Below are 16,260 nucleotides of genomic sequence, written 5' to 3' on the forward strand. Positions count from 1 at the left end.
GTTTGAAGACAGAAAGAAACTTTGTAAAAAAAGAAAACTTTTTATAATTTAGAAGAAGATTTCTTATTACTTGGATAATTGTTACAAACTTAAATAGTTTTTTGATGATACAAAATAAGAAGAGAGTGGAACTATAGAAGAAACCCTTTATGTTCCTGAACTCCAAGAAATAAGTATTGTGCTACAGGGGATCATGTTATTCAAAAGTATGTATATTTTTATATACGTAAAAGCTCAAATGGACCTTAAGAAAGTAGCTTTAGAAAGCTTTTGGATCCAAACGAAAAAATCGAGAAAGCCCATAGAATACTCGTGGCAAAAAATAGGAAAGACAAGTTTCGTTGAACAAGAACTTTTTGTTCACGTATTTCAACGAGTCGAACGTGTACACATGGCATTAAATGTTTTGACTCTGGATGTCTCTCTGCAGCTGATCTAAACGGCCAAAACTTTGAATACTGCAAAGACCCACCTTTATGTTGGAAAGAAAACTTTGTTAAAATGAAAAAAAATGTTTAAGTGTTTGAAGAAAGAAAGAAACTTTGTGAAGAATAAAGCTTTTTATAATTTAAAAGCGACTTTTTTATTATTTTGATAATTGTTACGAACTTAAATAGTTTTTTGATGATACAAAATGAGAAGATACAGGAAATATTTATAGCCTCTACAGTACAAAATATTTCGAATATTTTAATCCTAAATCTAGATAATTATAACATAATATCTAGATTATTTTATCCTAATTATTTAGATTTTTCTGTAATAATATCTAGATTTTTATCTTAAGAAAGTGGAGTATAATATTAGAATTTGGATTAAGTTTGGGGTAAACATGATTAGTAAAAGAGTCTCTTAATAAAATACTAACCCAATCATATGACCCAAATTAAGTTTATTTTTCAACGCGCTCTCTCTATCTCTTTCTCTCTCTCTCTAGTCTCGCCCATGGATCTTCTTCGTCAGAGCTTGGGTTGTCTTTTGATCGTTGCGTCATTGTCTCCTACAGCACTATCAATGCAGTTCGAGCTTCGTTCTGGCCAGATGAAATGCATATCGGAGGATATTCACGAAAAATCCATCAGCGTTGGCAAATACTTCGTCGTGAACCCTAACGAAGATCATCCTCTTCCTGATTCTCACAAAATCACCGCCAAGGTAGTACGCTCCTGAAACGTTTCACCTCGATCTCTCTCAGTGGTTTGTTTCATACATAGCCTGATGAAATATTTGCTTTTATCCCCATACTTTTTTAAAAAATTATTATACATATGTCGAATGCTCCTAAATTTTCGGAATTCTTTGTATTGAAATTAAACTTAAAATGTTTATTGTGATTTTCTTAGATGGTGTCGCCAAAATGGAATACGCTGCACGAAGCGGTTAAGGTGGAGGCTGGAGAGTTCTCGTTTACTGCGTTTGAAACCGGTGATTACTTTACGTGCATCTCCGCCGTTGATCATAAGCCGGAGACGACATTGACCATTGATTTTGTTTGGATGTCTGGTGTTCACTCTGCTGCTTCCAAGGATTGGTCTAAAGTGCCAAAGAGGAGCCAAGTCAAAGTATGTACGTTTGTCTTTTAATCTTTCAGTCTTAAGTTAGTCAACAAAAAAAAAAAAATAGGATACACATTCTCTGGTATGACTCTTTTGATCTTGGTTTCAAAATGTATATATGTTAGTTTAGTTATGGATCTTATACGTTATTTCTGGCAGATGATGGAGTTGTCGGTTAAGAGGTTATTCGACACTGTTGAGTCCATCCACGATGAGATGTATTATCTTCGTGATAGGTAAATACACAACGTTATAAACCTTTATACCTTTAGTTTTTTTTGGTGCTTTAGAGATGATGAGATTAATACTTATTATTGTATATTATGGTTTGGTGGCATGATCAGGGAAGCAGAAATGCAAGAGTTGAATAGATCCACAAATTCTAAAATGGCGTGGTTTAGTTTCTTGTCGCTCGGGGTTTGTTTATCGGTAGCTGGTTTACAGTTTTGGCACTTGAAATCTTTCTTCGAGAAAAAGAAACTCATCTAAGTTGTATACACATACTCATACTGTGTTAAGACTAAATATCATTATAAAATCTATATAACTTTAAGGTTTTGAGTATACAGCTGAAAACATTTGATGATAATACTGAAACCAACAGAGACATGGAGAATGCAATTCTCAAGCTTTCTCCTTTTTCCCTAAATGATTTTCTCTTTCATTTGCTTTCTCATCCTAAACAGTTGGAAAACGACAAATGCATATATGGCCAAGAATCATGTTCTACTGGTTTGTGCAAATATTTAAGGTCATTGGTGCAACTTCGTATGAGAAGTATGATTTATGCAGTTATGCTATATCAGAAAGTTTGAATTTTTTTAAAAAATATATTAAAATCCTCTACATTGCTCTTCGACATGTTCCCTTTCAAATCCATGTCACCGTTCAGAATGGTCAACTTGTTTTGGTTAATTGGTTAGTCAAGTGACTTAATTCAAGTCATTTAACAGATTCGAAATATTAGACCTCATAACTCACCGTTTAGATTATGCAACAGCTTCGGCTCAGAAAATCGGCAAACGCTAAGGTACACACACTTATAAATTCTTACTTTTAATAGCTATTTTTGTGCTAAGGATGATGCGATCTATATAACATCAAACTATTTTTTTTTATATATGTGAGAATCTCATTATAGCTTGTATTGTTGGATATGTTTTACTAGCCTGCTTGTGGTTGTTGCTGATCTTGATGTTGTGTTCTGGCAGATGATGTAAGAGCAAACTTTTTTTACCGTAGCTTTCGTTGATCAAATTAAAAGAAAGACATTTGATGACTCTCAAACCTTGTATCTTCTGGTTTGGTGGAACTAGGGAAGAAAAAATGCAAGAACTGAATAGATCCACAAACTCAAAGATGCCTGGCCTGCCATTTTGTCACTTGTAAACTTTCTTCCAGAAAAAATAAACTCATACAAGTAGTAGACACACGCTCAAATTAAAATACCATCACAAATAAGCTTATATCTTTCAGTACACAACTTATTCCAGACAAAAAAGTATGTTTATTGGTTATCTCTGGTTAAGACAAAATTGAGATTTCTGTTGCTATGAAGTGAAAAGCGGCATTGATCTGAAGCTAAAGTTTTCTCGATATTCTAGATTCTCTTGAGGGTCTCCAGGAAAGAGAGCTATTGGTCCATGTCTACGTCCTAACAGTTAATAATAATGCTGAAACAATCATGCATGGAGAATGCAATTCTCAAGCTTTCTCCTTTTTCCTCCAAAATATTTTCTTCTTCTTCCTGTAATTTAATTGCTGCCATAACTCTCTTGACCTCCTTAACAATCTCTTTGACAAAATGGGCTTCAGAGCTGCCAAAAGAGTAATTATACAATAGCCTTCACATTTTGAACGTAAATAAATATCACGATTCTCTGGTTTTAATTAAAGTGTTCAAAAGACCAAGACTAAGAAGAATGAGTGTGAGTGTGAATGTGAGTGGTTGTAATTAAAGGTGGTTGTAATTAAAGTGTATAAAAATCAAGACGAAGAACCTTTTCAAAAAGAAAAAAAAAGCAAGACCAGGAATAATGAGTGTAAGCAGGGGTCTGTCTTGAAAGTTTGTTTTAACAAAAATATCGTAAAGATTTTGATTTAAAAAAAATAATAATGTAGGGAGTATGATAATGCATATCAACTCCAAAAAATGAAGAAGCAAAACTAATGTTGTAATGGAATGTGCTCAGTACCGGTCTTGAGTTTGAGTCGAGTGTGAATGCTAGTGTGAATGCGAGTGAGTATGAGTGTGAGTGGGAAGTACCTCTTGTCTTTCAAGGACAAACCCATCTTGTCGGAGACACACTCCAAGGCTTCCTTCCACTTCTTGATCTGATCTCCACTAGAAGCTTTGGCGAGCGTCCAGAAATTTTCACCAAACTCACCTGTCTGCTTTCTAACGTCTCTTGCACTCACTTTGTAGAAGATTGGGATGATTTGGAGCTTTCTTTGATCCGAAAGTTTCTTCATCTTCACAAGCTCGTCCATGCACCAGCTTGATTCTGCATACCGGGTGGAGAAGATGGCCAGCGCGATCTTCGACTCTTCGATTCTTGCAAAGAGATCTTTGAGATCTTTGCCTCTCTGCTCGTATTTGTCAACGAAGAAATCGAGTCCATGCCTTTCAAAAGCATCAATGAGATGACTAACGAAGCTGTAACGCAGTTCCTCTCCTCGGTAGTTGAAGAACACTTGGTGGACATCCGTGGTAGAGAATACTCGCATCGATAGAACACAGTTGTCTTGCTAAGTACGTAAGTATGAATTTTTGTACAGCAAAGAACAAATGTGATAGACAGATTGGTAAGGAAGTCTATTAGACCTCATATATATATAGTCTTTTCCTAATAGTAATAACAAATGTAATAGAATATGAGAATTCGGCCAAAAAAAACCTAAACTTTGCACGAATTGCCAACATAAACATGGACTATTGGGCTGACCAAAAAAACACAAAACTTTTATTAAATTTATAATTAAATAACAATGTTTTCGCTGACTTGCCAATTTAGCACGCCGTCAACAAATTTAACAGAAATATTTGACGTCGTTTATTGTTGGCGTTAAGTGAAACGACGTCGTTTTCAAATGAGATGAAACGACGTCATTTTACATGATTTGAAATTAAAAATATGTATCCCCTTGGATTTGAACCCAGGTTGGTTGGTCAAATGGCAAAGTATTTTACCACTAGGCTACTGGCACTTTTAATGTACTTACTAACATGTTTATTTTTATTTGGTACATATTAAAAATAAAAAATTCTCTAAAAACTTAATAAGATCTTTAAAATTCCAAAAAATTAAAAAAATAAAGAAGATTTTTATAAAATTAAATTTGAAATTAAAATTGAAAATAAATTTTATTTTTATTTTTAAAAAATAAAAATTCTCCCAAAATTTTCTAAAAAATTAAAACGATCTTTAAATTCCAAAAAATTGAAAAAATAAAGAAATTTTTTATAAAATAAATTTTGAAATTAAAATTGAAAATAAAATTTTATTTTTCTTTTAAAAAAATAAAAAAATTATTTTTCTTTAAAAAAAAATAAAAAAAATCTTCCAAAAATTTCATAAAATTAATTTTGAATTAAAATTAAATATATTTTTTTAAAAAAATCAAAAAAATTCCAAAATTTTCATTTTTTTAAAAAAAAATCCAAATTTTTAAAAATTATAATAAAATGCAAAAAATTAAAGTTAGAATTATCAACTTTTTATGTGTGTATAATTAATTTCAACTTTTAGCAAATGTATTAAAAAATTGAAAATTTTGGAAGATTTTTTAATTTTTTTAAAAGAAAAAATACAATTTTATTTTCTATTTTAATTTCAAAATTAATTTTATTAAAAATTTCTTTATTTTTTCAATTTTTTGGAATTTTAAAGATCTTTTTAAGTTTTTAGAAAATTTTGGAAGAGTTTTTATTTTTTAAAAAGAAAAATAAAATTTTATTTTTAATTTTAATTTCTAAATTAATTTTATAAAAATCTTCTTTATTTTTTTATTTTTTAGAATTTTAAAGATTTTATTAAGTTTTTAGAGAATTTTTTATATTTAATATGTACCAAATAAAAGTAAACATGTTATTAAGTACATTGAAAGTGCCAGTAGCCCAGTGATAAAATACCTTGCCATTTGACCAACCAACCTGGGTTCGAATCCAGAGGTTTACATATTTTTAATTTCAAATCGTGTAAAACGACGTCGTTTCATCTCATTTGAAAACGACGTCGTTTCACTTAACGTCAACAATAAACGACGTCGAATATCTATACTATTAAAGCAGGATCCTTTTTCATAATTACCTTAGGGGCATCTCCTTTTTTAGTGTTTCCTTACATTTCAAAGATTAAAAAAGGGTAAATGCGTGAATTACGTACAACACGTTTTTTTCTGAGTTTTTAATATGGCCCAACCTTGATTGTTAGCCCAATCGAAATTCTCCTTACACTTTTGTCTAAATGGCCCACGGCAAGCACATATTAGGAAGATATGTAACAAATATTTAAAATCTTAACTATATAAATCCTCTTACGATTTTCCCTTTTGTGAATCACAATATACTAGCTTGCCCATGAAGCTAACGATTTATCCTTTAATGAATCAGAATATACTAGCTTGCCCATGAAGCATACGTAATAACTACCCAAATATTTGTTTCATTTAATTCGTTTATGTTAAAAAAGATTTTTAAACCAACAGAATTGTAAATATTGTTAAGATATGTAAACAACCAGACATTAACGATCTCTAAATATATTTTCTTGATCAATACTCTAACTGTTTCCTATAGAGAACTAAGAATATACGAGAGATATTTTTTTACCAGACATTTAGAACCATCGATTAACCTACTGCTATATAAACACCTACAACATGCCTAAGCTTTCTCACATTTACTCACAACTACATTCGCAATCAAAAAAAAAATGTCTACCGCAATGGCAATGAAAGTGACCCCTTTGAAAGATGTGAAACCCTACAAAAGTGGCTGGAAAGTACATGTGAAGGTTCTGCACTCTTGGAAGCAGTACAACCCAGTGCACGGGGACACCCTCGAGATGGTGCTATCCGATGAAGCTGTGAGTGTTCTAATAAGTAGTTGGTTATTTGTTGTTTAGCGTAATATGTAGCTTTACGTTTGTTCACTAACTTTTTTTTTTTCAACCTGAACTAGGGATGTAAAATACATGCCTCTTGCAAGCGAACTTACATGGAGAGTAAAGGCCGCCTTCTTCCTGTTGGAGCATGGAGGCACATCCAGAATTTCACCCTCAGTCCTTCAACTGGCATGTACCGAGCAACCGATCATCCCTTCAAAATGAGCATCATTCAGAATACGGCAATCACAAGGTCTCCTCTGATCAACGAAGACATGTTTCTGAGCTTGGTGGACTTCCAGACTGTTTTGGGTGGATCACTCAAAACATGTTTTCTCATTGGTAATTATTTGCGCATTCTTCTAATTTGTTTTACTCTCGTGGCCTCTGTATATTTATTGATGTTTTTTTTTTTCCAGATGTGATTGGTCAAGTTGTGGACTTGGGAGATCTTGAAACTATTCAAGTCTCAGGCAAGCCAAGGATGAAAATAGAGTTTACCCTTCGCGACATGAAGTTTGTATTCCTGAACAAATTTTTTTTTATTGAGATACTCAAGTTAAATTGGTGCTGCTGATGTTTTTCTTTATATTAATCATAGTGATGCTCGTGTTCCCTGCTGTCTGTGGGGTAAATTTGCGGAGATCCTCTACGAGGGGTGTAGTAAAGACGAAGAAGGGAAGCCCATTTGTCTAATAAGGTTTGCAAAGATCGGGAGATTTAGAGGTATAAGTTTATTTCAATATAGTAATGACTTTATAATAAAGTTTGTAAGGAACGTCTTATAATATTTATTTACTTTGAAAAAATCTTCAGGTGAACTCCAAATCACCAATGCTTTTGAGGCATCACTGCTCTTGATTAATCCTGACATAGCAGAAACTGCAGCTTTCAAACAAATGTAGGGTTTCATTACTTTAATAATACTTACTGTCTATACATGTAATTCTGGAGTACTCTTTTATCTTATTTGGTTATAACACTTTGTTAGGTTTGTTGATGAGGTTAAACCCCTCGCCATTTGTGAGGGTCGTGATGAGATACTTGATTTGGAAGAGGTGAAAAGTATCCAAGACAAGCGTGACAAATGGATGCTCTTTCCCAAGAGAACCATCCATGGACTTCTTGAATCCACTCAGGTGAGCCTTCATTTTTTATTGAGGTTCTTTGTTTCTTATAGTGATTCAATTATATTTTAAAACTACCTAATTTACTAGGTGGAGAAGTGCTTGGTCGAGTGCGAAGTCTATGCTATTGACTCGGATTGGGGATGGTATTACTTTGGTTGCTGCACATGCAACAAAAAGGTAGTGAAAGTGGGAACTTTAGTTAAGACAATTCATGGAAAGGAGGTCACTACACATCTCTGGTGGTGTGAGGTGTGCAAAGAGAATGTTTCAAGTGTGTCACCAAGGTGAGAAATTTAAAACATTTTTATATTCAAACCGCATGTATTTGACTCATTCCTAATCAGTCTCTCATTTACGCAATTTTGCTTACTGATGTTTTGATTGTAGGTTTAAGCTCCATTTGATTGTTAAGGATGACACAGGAGAAACAAAACTGATGTTACTTGACCAAATTGCCAAGGGAATGATTGTCGAATCGGCTGCGACTCTTTTGAATGGATCATTTGATGAGGTATGCTTTACATAGTGTATATTTTGAGTTATTTTCGAGATACTTGAATTATTTCTAATATATTCTGATTTGGTCTTTTTGTCATCTAGCTTGAGGATCCTACAGATTTACCTGACGCCATCCTATCTGTTGTTGGAAAGACTTTCACCTTTGGAATTTCTGTGGAAAAGGAACATGTTTTGTATGGATCTGAGATTTACAAGGTTGGAAAAATCTACCGTCAAAGCCAAATTGTTTTCAATGAGTCAGCCAATGTTGAGAGTTCTGAGTCTGATCAAGATCTAGCTCTTACAAGTGGAGAAGAGGTTTGACTGTATTCTTATATTCAGTGATGTGCAGTATTATTAATTTTAATGCATTTGTTGTATTAATACTGAGACTTGCTAAAGTTTATGTTTCTTATTTTTCAGAACTCTGTCAATCTCCTTGACAATGAAGAACACATTGAATGTTTGTCCACACCATCCACCACACCATCCACGAAGAGAAAGGGAGCATGGTCAGACCCTCCACGCGATATCACTTCGACTTCAAAGAACCTTCGCTTAAAAACTATCAAGGTGGAGAAGATGAGTGATTTGGATCTTGAAGCAGGCAAGAAGACCTAAATCTGCGAGGCTGAAGTTTATGTTTTTTTTTTTTTGGTTTTATTTGTTTTCTTATTTCTGAAGCAATTTCATGTTTTGGTTTTTTTTTTAATAATTGTTTGGTTTTGGTTTTTTATTAATGGTTATGTTTTTGGTTAAACTTATTATAATAAAGTATGCTTCAGATAATTTCTTTGCCTTTTTTCCTTTAATTTTTAAATTTCTATATTTATTATATAGCATTGCTTGCTGTCTAAGCTAACTATCGCAATCGACTATGTTCCCTATGTACCAATATCAGTTACATAACTAACCTCCAAAAATCTATGTATTGCAATCCACTGTGTTCCCTAACTACCAATCAGTTTCATACCTATAATGCATTTGCTATGGTTTTAAGAATGGGCTTACTTTATCGTGTGGAGTTCTTCTATTTGGGCGTATCTATGAGGGAGATTCCATTGTTCCCATGTCCAAATCATCAACTGATTGGTAGCACCTTAAGTAAACCGATGAAGCTGGAAGATCAAAGTTGATGATGGTTAGGAATTATTTTTTATGAATTGTTAAAAAAAAAACGCCTTATACTCACAAAGGTAATTCAATATTTATAGTTTATTTTGTAACCATAACTAATAAAGACAATAAATAAACTTGCAAGGGCAATCCAGTAACAAGATTGTATCCTATATTCCCTAACTAATTATTCTTCAATCTTAACAATAGAATAACGCAGAGTCTATTTTATTTCAGAGAACGATGAAAGATACAACCAAAAAGACAGTACCAACTGGATCTACCATTAAGAGAGAACAGAGTACAAAAAACAATGAAACTATTGCTCCAACCGAGAATTCAGCTATCTTGTGTAAGTCATCCTTAGCCTATGTTTTTAAAGATATTGGATTTGTGTCTTTTGAATTCAGCCCAAGCGTACTCACATCTTCAAATTCATACTTGACAAAGCACAAGCAAACATCGTGTCTACTCAAAGCACTATCAATTCAGCCCAAGCGTACTCACAGATACCACCCATTACGTTAAGTTCACGCTCAGTAGCTCAACGTCTTTGTTATAAGAGGAAGAGAACAACCAATTCCATTGAAGGAGAACTAATGGTGTTATCTGATATTACCAATCAAGTTCCTTCTGGAACCACACAGACACGACAATCTTATCTAACTGCAACGCATGATGAGAGAACTATAGCGAATACAAGAATTCATTCAACGACTACGCCTACCGGATCTAAAAAAGATTACCAAGTCAAAGGAAACCCATGTGAATCTGCTAAGAGGCTAAGAAAGAACGATTCTTTCTCATGTAAGTCCTATGCTATTTCAGTGCTTTGAGTGACTACGTGTTGTATTGCTCTTGGCAGTTTATTTGTTCTTAAATTGTCGTTCTGATGTGATTGTCCAGCCCGTTCTAACCTTCACACACCACCAACTTCTTTTCCTACAAGCTCTATACCTCTATCTGATACGACCAATGTCAGTCCTTCTGTAAGGACACAGACACAACAAGAGGTTCTACCATCTACGTTTGAATCATCTAAGTCCAGATTAACAGCTAAAGGTGATTATTATTTGTGTAAATCTGTTTATTTTTCTGATAAACCTTGGGAAGTTATCAAGATCATAACATTATTACTGCATAATTTATAAAATCTGTTTGTTTTCAGAAAAAGGAAAAGGAAAAGCTGTTGCCTCAGGAAAAAAAGCAAAAACAGTACATGGTATGTAGTTTATGTTATCTAGGGCGTATTGAATTCAAGGAATATGTTTACATTGTTTTGAGGAATTTATACATCCGTCTTGCTTTATTTTATAGCAACAGAAACAGAAGGAGTTGGCCTTCATGTTGATGGATACTCGAGTGAAGAAAATGATGACTCTATATATCATGATTACGAGGGTAATCAATACGCACGAATCCTATCGATAGTTTAATGTTCTTTAATGTTAAAAAATTCAGAATAGCGAAAGAACTTAACATGGAATTTTTAAAATAAAAGGTGCATATGAAGTCGAAGGAGAACAACATTATGATTGCAGCAGTGAAGAAAGTGACATGGAGTCTGAATCAAATGTGGATTTTGACATGTTCTCAAAAGAATCAGACACAGTTGGACCCTCCAAAAGGAAAACTTCTTCGAAGGGGAAAAACAGTAGGCAAAATTTTTATTTTAAAGTTTAATTCGTTATATTGACTGTGCTTGCCTATAATTTACCAATTAGTTTGGTTCATGTTTTTTCCAGAGGCAGTATACATCGACGAAGGTGATGCAACCCATAAATGTGAGCATTGTGGGGCTATAATGTGGTATGGTGAGCGCATAAACAGGAAGAGATCTACCCGTAAACCTAAATTTTCACTGTGTTGTGGGCACGGTCAGGTACAGCTGCCACTGTTAAAAGAATCCCCAGCCATATTGAAAAGATTTTTGACAGAGGATGATGAAATGAGTCGATATTTTCGTGAGAATATTAGAGTTATCAACATGGTTTTCTCATTTACATCTCTTGGTGGGAAAGTGGACCGCTCTGTTAAAAAAGGTATTGGCCCTCAAATGTTTCAGCTTCAAGGAGAGAACTACCATTTGATGGGTAGTCTAAAGCCACCAAACGGTGAACCCAAGTTTGGTCAGCTTTATATTGTTGACACAGAAAATGAGATAGGCAATCGATCTGGTATTATCGGGTAATTTTTTGATTCTTAGTTTAACCAGTTTGCGATATGATTTTCCACCATAAATGAGTTTGAACTAATCTGGACGACCTCGTGTTTATATTTTTTCTCAGGAAATACAAGAAATCAACTGAAAAAGCAAGGAAAGAAGAACTTAGGAAAAAAGTTATACAGGCACTAACGGCTATGCTAGACGAGTGCAACCCCTATGTCCATCAATTTAGATCAGCACGTGATCGATTTGACACTAATCCTGACCAGACATTTCATATGCGTATCATTAGTAGTCGAGAGAAAGATGGAAGAACATATGATACTCCTACCGCATCTGAAGTAGCTGCACTAATTCCTGGAGATTTCAATTTGGACATGGATAAAAGAGATATTGTTTTGCAAGAGAAACAGACGGGATGGCTTAAGAGGATTAGTGAAATTCACCCTGCTTATCTGGCTCTTCAATATCCTCTAATCTTTACTTATGGTGAAGATGGGTTCAGACTTGGGATTCAAAAGAGGGAAACGGAGGCAACAGCAAAGCTAAAGAGGAAGGCACTCAGCATGAGACAATGGTATGCGTTTCGTTTACAAGAAAGAGAGAATGAGTGTCATACTCTTCTCCATTCGAGGAGATTGTTTCAGCAATTTTTGGTCGATGGTTATACAACAATTGAGGCGAACAGGCTGTTTTATCTTAGAATGAACCAGAAAAGTCTCAGATCGGACAGCTATGACTCTATCCAACAAGCTGAAAACTCTGGCAAAACAGATATGCATGAGCAAGGGAGTCGATTTGTGCTACCAGCATCGTTTACGGGAGGAGCAAGATACATGAAGAATATGTATTTAGATGCCATGGCGATCTGTAAATATTTTGGGTTTCCTGATTACTTTATAACATTTACGTGCAATCCTAAATGGCCGGAGATCACCAGGCATCTACAACCCAGAAAGCTTAGTGCTGAAGATAGGCCAGAGATTCTCTCCAGAATCTTTAAAATCAAATTGGAATCTCTCATGACAGATTTAACAGATAAACAACTTTTGGGGAAGACATCTTCGGGTGAGTTATTCAGTACAATTTCACCATTCCTGTTTTTGGTCTGAAATTTATCAGTCTATTTTTTTTTTCAGCAATGTATACGATTGAGTTCCAGAAACGTGGCCTACCCCATGCACACATTCTGTTATTCATGCATCCTAATTCCAAGATTAGAACAAACGATGACATTGACAAAATCATCTCAGCCGAAATTCCAGATAAAGAAAAAGAGCCAGAGCTTTATGAAGTGGTTAAGGACATGATGATCCATGGTCCTTGTGGAGCTGTTAATGTGAACTCTCCGTGCATGGAAAATGGGCAATGTTCAAAGCAGTATCCTAAGACACATGTTGAAAAAACATTTGTGAACAAGGAAGGATTTCCAGTTTATAGAAGAAGGAAAGAGGGGAATGGATTTATAGAGAAAAAAGGATTCAAGTGTGACAACACCCATGTCATCCCTTATAACAAGGAGTTGTCTCTTCGTTATCGAGCTCACATTAATGTGGAATGGTGCAATCAGAATGGTGCTGTAAAATACTTATTCAAGTATATTAATAAAGGGCAGGATCGTGTTACTGTTGCTGTTGAACCTCCGGATAATGGTTCGTCGAAAGAAAATAGTTCTGTGCCAGCAGGTGATTAACGTGCATTAGAAGTTATTATTTAACTGCTGTGAGTAGTGTGTATTTTTCGACGACATTGTATCCTCTACTAACGGATTTGCTTTAATGTTTTTCAGATGTGACTGCGCCTAATTCTGAGACTTGCACAAATACAGCTTCAAAAGAAGAGAATAAAAATGAGATCAAAGACTTTTTTAACTGCAGGTGCAAATTTTCTCGACTCTGTTAATGCTTATATTTTGATTTTTGAAATATTTAAAAGTAAACATCTATGACTAATTTATTTACAGATATGTATCTGCAAGTGAAGGTGGATGGAGGATCTTTCAGTTCCCAATACATTATAGATCAACTCCAGTTGAGAGAATACAATTCCACCTACCAGGAAAACAGATCATTGTTTTTAAGGATGATGACACATACGAAAAAGTGACCAGCCGAAAGCTCATTGAAAATACTATGTTTATGGGCTGGTTCGAATTGTGCAAGGTTAGTGAAGTTGCTCGGACTCTGACTTTAGCTGAGATTCCAACAATGTTTACTTGGAATAAAAAGGAGAAGAAGTTTTATGATAGAAAGAAAGGATTTAGTATTGGGAGAATCAATTATGCACCACGTAAGATAGAAGAAGCTTACTACATGCGTGTCTTGCTAAACATTGTTAAAGGTCCGTTTGAGGATAAGGACATAAGAACTTTCAACGGTTTTGTTTATGAAACATATAAAGAGACATGTTTTGCAAGAGGGCTACTTGAAGATGATCAAGAATATATTGATGAGCTTGTGAGGACAAGTTTTACTGGTTCGGCATCATACATGCGCCATGCATTTGTGATCATGTTAATGTCTGGTACTTTGTCAAAGCCTGAAGAGGTGTGGGAGAAAACTTGGGAATTCCTTTCTGAGGACATTCAATATAAACGAAGACAGCAACTGCATCGACCAGGTAATATATGTTCTTATTTGAGTCTGATTGCGTCGATTCGGTTACTAAAATACCACTTAAACGATTTTGAACTTGTGACACATGCAGATCTTTGTTTGTCGGATGAAGAAAAAAAAGAAGCAGCCCTTATAGAGATCGAAAAGATTTTAAAAAGTAATGGAACTTCATTGGCTAACTGGACCTCTATGCCACAGCCAATCCCAGACATCATTAATGAAAACGTGCTGATTATGGATGAGCTCAGTTACAACCGGGAGGAGTTAAAAGCTGATCATGATCGTGACTTTCCAAAACTCACTGATGAGCAAAGGAAAATCTATGATGAGATTACCGATGCTGTTTTTACTAAGAAAGGAGGTGTGTTTTTTGTTTATGGGTTTGGTGGAACTGGAAAAACCTTCTTGTGGAAGCTGCTTTCTGCTGCTATCAGAATGAGGGGTGAAATCTGTCTGAATGTGGCATCAAGTGGAATAGCTTCTCTATTGCTACCAGGAGGAAGAACAGCACATTCTAGATTCGGGATTCCTATAAACCCAGATGAGTTTTCTTATTGCAATCTGGTACCAGGAACTGATCAGGCGGATTTGGTGAAAGCAGCCTCTCTTATCATCTGGGACGAAGCTCCAATGATGAGTAAGCACTGTTTTGAATCTTTGGATAGAAGCATGGCAGATATCATTGGAAACAAAGATAACAGACCATTTGCCGGGAAAGTAGTTGTCTTGGGTGGAGATTTTAGACAAGTACTGCCAGTTATTCACGGAGCTGGAAGGCCGGAAATAGTTATGGAGTCACTTAATTCTTCTTATCTCTGGAAGCATGTAAAAGTTTTAGAGCTAACAAAGAACATGAGGCTGATGTCAAATGATCTCACACCTGAAGATGCAAAAGAATTACAAGAGTTTTCGCAGTGGATTTTAGATGTTGGAGATGGAAAAATTGGTGATGGAAACGATGGCGAAGCTCTAATCACTATTCCAGATGAGTTTTTGATTCTTGATGCTGATGATCCAATAGATTCTATAAGCAAAGCGGTGTATGGGGATGCTGTTTCTTTACTGCAGCATAGAGAACCTAAGTTTTTTCAAGAAAGAGCAATACTTTGTCCTACTAATGAAGATGTGAACATGATTAATCAGCATATGTTGGACAAGCTGCCAGGTTCGTTTGTAGATATGTTTTTGTTTAGATTACTGACTTCTCAATGAACGATTTGTTTGTTATAAATTAAAATTTTCGTTGTCAATGCAGGTGAGGAAAAGTTCTATTTGAGCTCTGATTCTATAGACTCTTCAGACAGGTTTTCAAAGAATGACCAAGCTCTTACTCCAGATTTTCTGAACAAAATCAAGGCATCTGGTTTACCTAACCATAGTCTCAGATTGAAGATTGGGTGTCCTGTGATGTTGCTTAGAAACATTGATCCTATAGGGGGACTAATGAACGGTACTAGACTCCAGATTACAGAAATGTATGACTTCATGATACAGGCTAAAGTCATTACAGGGGAAAAGGTCGGTCACACTGTTTTTCTTCCTAGACTCTCAATAACACCTTCTGATAAAAAACTGCCGTTCAAGATGAGGAGGAGACAACTACCTATTGCTGTGGCATTTGCTATAACAATCAATAAAAGCCAAGGTCAATCACTTTCGGAGGTTGGTTTGTTTCTACCGAGACCTGTTTTCTCTCATGGGCAGCTATATGTGGCTATTTCTAGAGTGACTTCTAAAAAAGGACTGAAGATTTTGATTGTCGACCCTGAAGGCAAGCCTCAGCGTCAAACAATGAATGTGGTATTCAAAGAGATATTCTCGAATCTTTGATTTTCGTTTTGCATTTGTTTCTCAGGACAAGTTATACTACTTCCAATTTGATACTGCTATTTATTTACTTTTAAGCAAAACAATTTGTTTCAAATGAGTTTTTTACATTAAGGATATTGTAGGAATTTGAACAATTCAAACAGTCCATCAAACAGACAAAAAAAACACCACAATTCAATCAGCATTCATCAAACAATCTCCGGTTTTTATCCTAACTACCAGTATCAGTTCGCAATCTAATCT

At 34.9% G+C, this 16,260-nt stretch overlaps 5 protein-coding genes across 5 annotated transcripts; 4 read left to right on the forward strand and 1 right to left on the reverse strand.

Annotated features, from left to right (window-relative positions):
• The first annotated feature begins 647 nt into the window (after positions 1–647).
• On the forward strand, positions 648–3,577 carry LOC103853952 (transmembrane emp24 domain-containing protein p24delta8-like). The gene is made up of 5 exons (XM_009130849.3): positions 648–1,155; positions 1,344–1,562; positions 1,716–1,792; positions 1,901–2,586; positions 2,768–3,577. Exons 1-4 carry the CDS (start codon positions 877–879, stop codon positions 2,043–2,045), a joined length of 720 nt encoding a protein of 239 aa, XP_009129097.2. The 5' UTR covers positions 648–876; the 3' UTR covers positions 2,046–2,586; positions 2,768–3,577.
• LOC103853951 (vesicle-associated protein 1-4-like) lies at positions 3,110–4,982 on the reverse strand. Its single transcript, XM_033283986.1, has one exon. The coding sequence runs from the start codon at positions 4,281–4,283 to the stop codon at positions 3,723–3,725; it is 561 nt and encodes a 186-aa protein (XP_033139877.1). The 5' UTR covers positions 4,284–4,982; the 3' UTR covers positions 3,110–3,722.
• A 1,520-nt stretch (positions 4,983–6,502) lies between these two features.
• Positions 6,503–9,226, forward strand: LOC117132006 (replication protein A 70 kDa DNA-binding subunit D-like). Its single transcript, XM_033285291.1, has 10 exons — positions 6,503–6,643; positions 6,739–7,003; positions 7,081–7,177; positions 7,263–7,387; positions 7,478–7,562; positions 7,653–7,800; positions 7,879–8,075; positions 8,179–8,302; positions 8,392–8,607; positions 8,713–9,226. The coding sequence occupies exons 1-10, from the start codon at positions 6,503–6,505 to the stop codon at positions 8,908–8,910; spliced, it is 1,596 nt and encodes a 531-aa protein (XP_033141182.1). The 3' UTR covers positions 8,911–9,226.
• A 1,709-nt stretch (positions 9,227–10,935) lies between these two features.
• LOC117131711 lies at positions 10,936–11,640 on the forward strand. The gene is made up of 2 exons (XM_033283987.1): positions 10,936–11,059; positions 11,151–11,640. The coding sequence occupies exons 1-2, from the start codon at positions 10,963–10,965 to the stop codon at positions 11,594–11,596; spliced, it is 543 nt and encodes a 180-aa protein (XP_033139878.1). The 5' UTR covers positions 10,936–10,962; the 3' UTR covers positions 11,597–11,640.
• Positions 11,641–11,707: 67 nt separating this feature from the next.
• LOC117131713 lies at positions 11,708–16,169 on the forward strand. The gene is made up of 5 exons (XM_033283999.1): positions 11,708–12,640; positions 12,712–13,242; positions 13,362–13,449; positions 13,536–15,352; positions 15,443–16,169. Exons 1-5 carry the CDS (start codon positions 11,767–11,769, stop codon positions 16,015–16,017), a joined length of 3,885 nt encoding a protein of 1,294 aa, XP_033139890.1. The 5' UTR covers positions 11,708–11,766; the 3' UTR covers positions 16,018–16,169.
• Positions 16,170–16,260: the final 91 nt, after the last annotated feature.

Source organism: Brassica rapa, chromosome A02 (assembly GCF_000309985.2).
Source record: "Brassica rapa cultivar Chiifu-401-42 chromosome A02, CAAS_Brap_v3.01, whole genome shotgun sequence".
Lineage (NCBI taxonomy): Eukaryota > Viridiplantae > Streptophyta > Magnoliopsida > Brassicales > Brassicaceae > Brassica > Brassica rapa.

Coding starts and splice junctions, on each gene's coding strand:
- LOC103853952 (XM_009130849.3), top strand. CDS start 877: ATGACCCAAATTAAGTTTATTTTTCAACGCGCTCTCTCTATCTCTTTC. Junction 1,563..1,715: donor CAAAGAGGAGCCAAGTCAAA/GTATGTACGTTT, acceptor TATTTCTGGCAG/ATGATGGAGTTGTCGGTTAA. Junction 1,793..1,900: donor ATGTATTATCTTCGTGATAG/GTAAATACACAA, acceptor TGGCATGATCAG/GGAAGCAGAAATGCAAGAGT.
- LOC103853951 (XM_033283986.1), bottom strand. CDS start 4,283: ATGCGAGTATTCTCTACCACGGATGTCCACCAAGTGTTCTTCAACTAC.
- LOC117132006 (XM_033285291.1), top strand. CDS start 6,503: ATGGCAATGAAAGTGACCCCTTTGAAAGATGTGAAACCCTACAAAAGT. Junction 7,004..7,080: donor CAAAACATGTTTTCTCATTG/GTAATTATTTGC, acceptor TTTTTTTTCCAG/ATGTGATTGGTCAAGTTGTG. Junction 7,178..7,262: donor TTTACCCTTCGCGACATGAA/GTTTGTATTCCT, acceptor TATTAATCATAG/TGATGCTCGTGTTCCCTGCT.
- LOC117131711 (XM_033283987.1), top strand. CDS start 10,963: ATGGAGTCTGAATCAAATGTGGATTTTGACATGTTCTCAAAAGAATCA. Junction 11,060..11,150: donor TTCTTCGAAGGGGAAAAACA/GTAGGCAAAATT, acceptor TGTTTTTTCCAG/AGGCAGTATACATCGACGAA.
- LOC117131713 (XM_033283999.1), top strand. CDS start 11,767: ATGCTAGACGAGTGCAACCCCTATGTCCATCAATTTAGATCAGCACGT. Junction 13,243..13,361: donor TGGTTCGTCGAAAGAAAATA/GTTCTGTGCCAG, acceptor AATGTTTTTCAG/ATGTGACTGCGCCTAATTCT. Junction 15,353..15,442: donor TATGTTGGACAAGCTGCCAG/GTTCGTTTGTAG, acceptor TTGTCAATGCAG/GTGAGGAAAAGTTCTATTTG.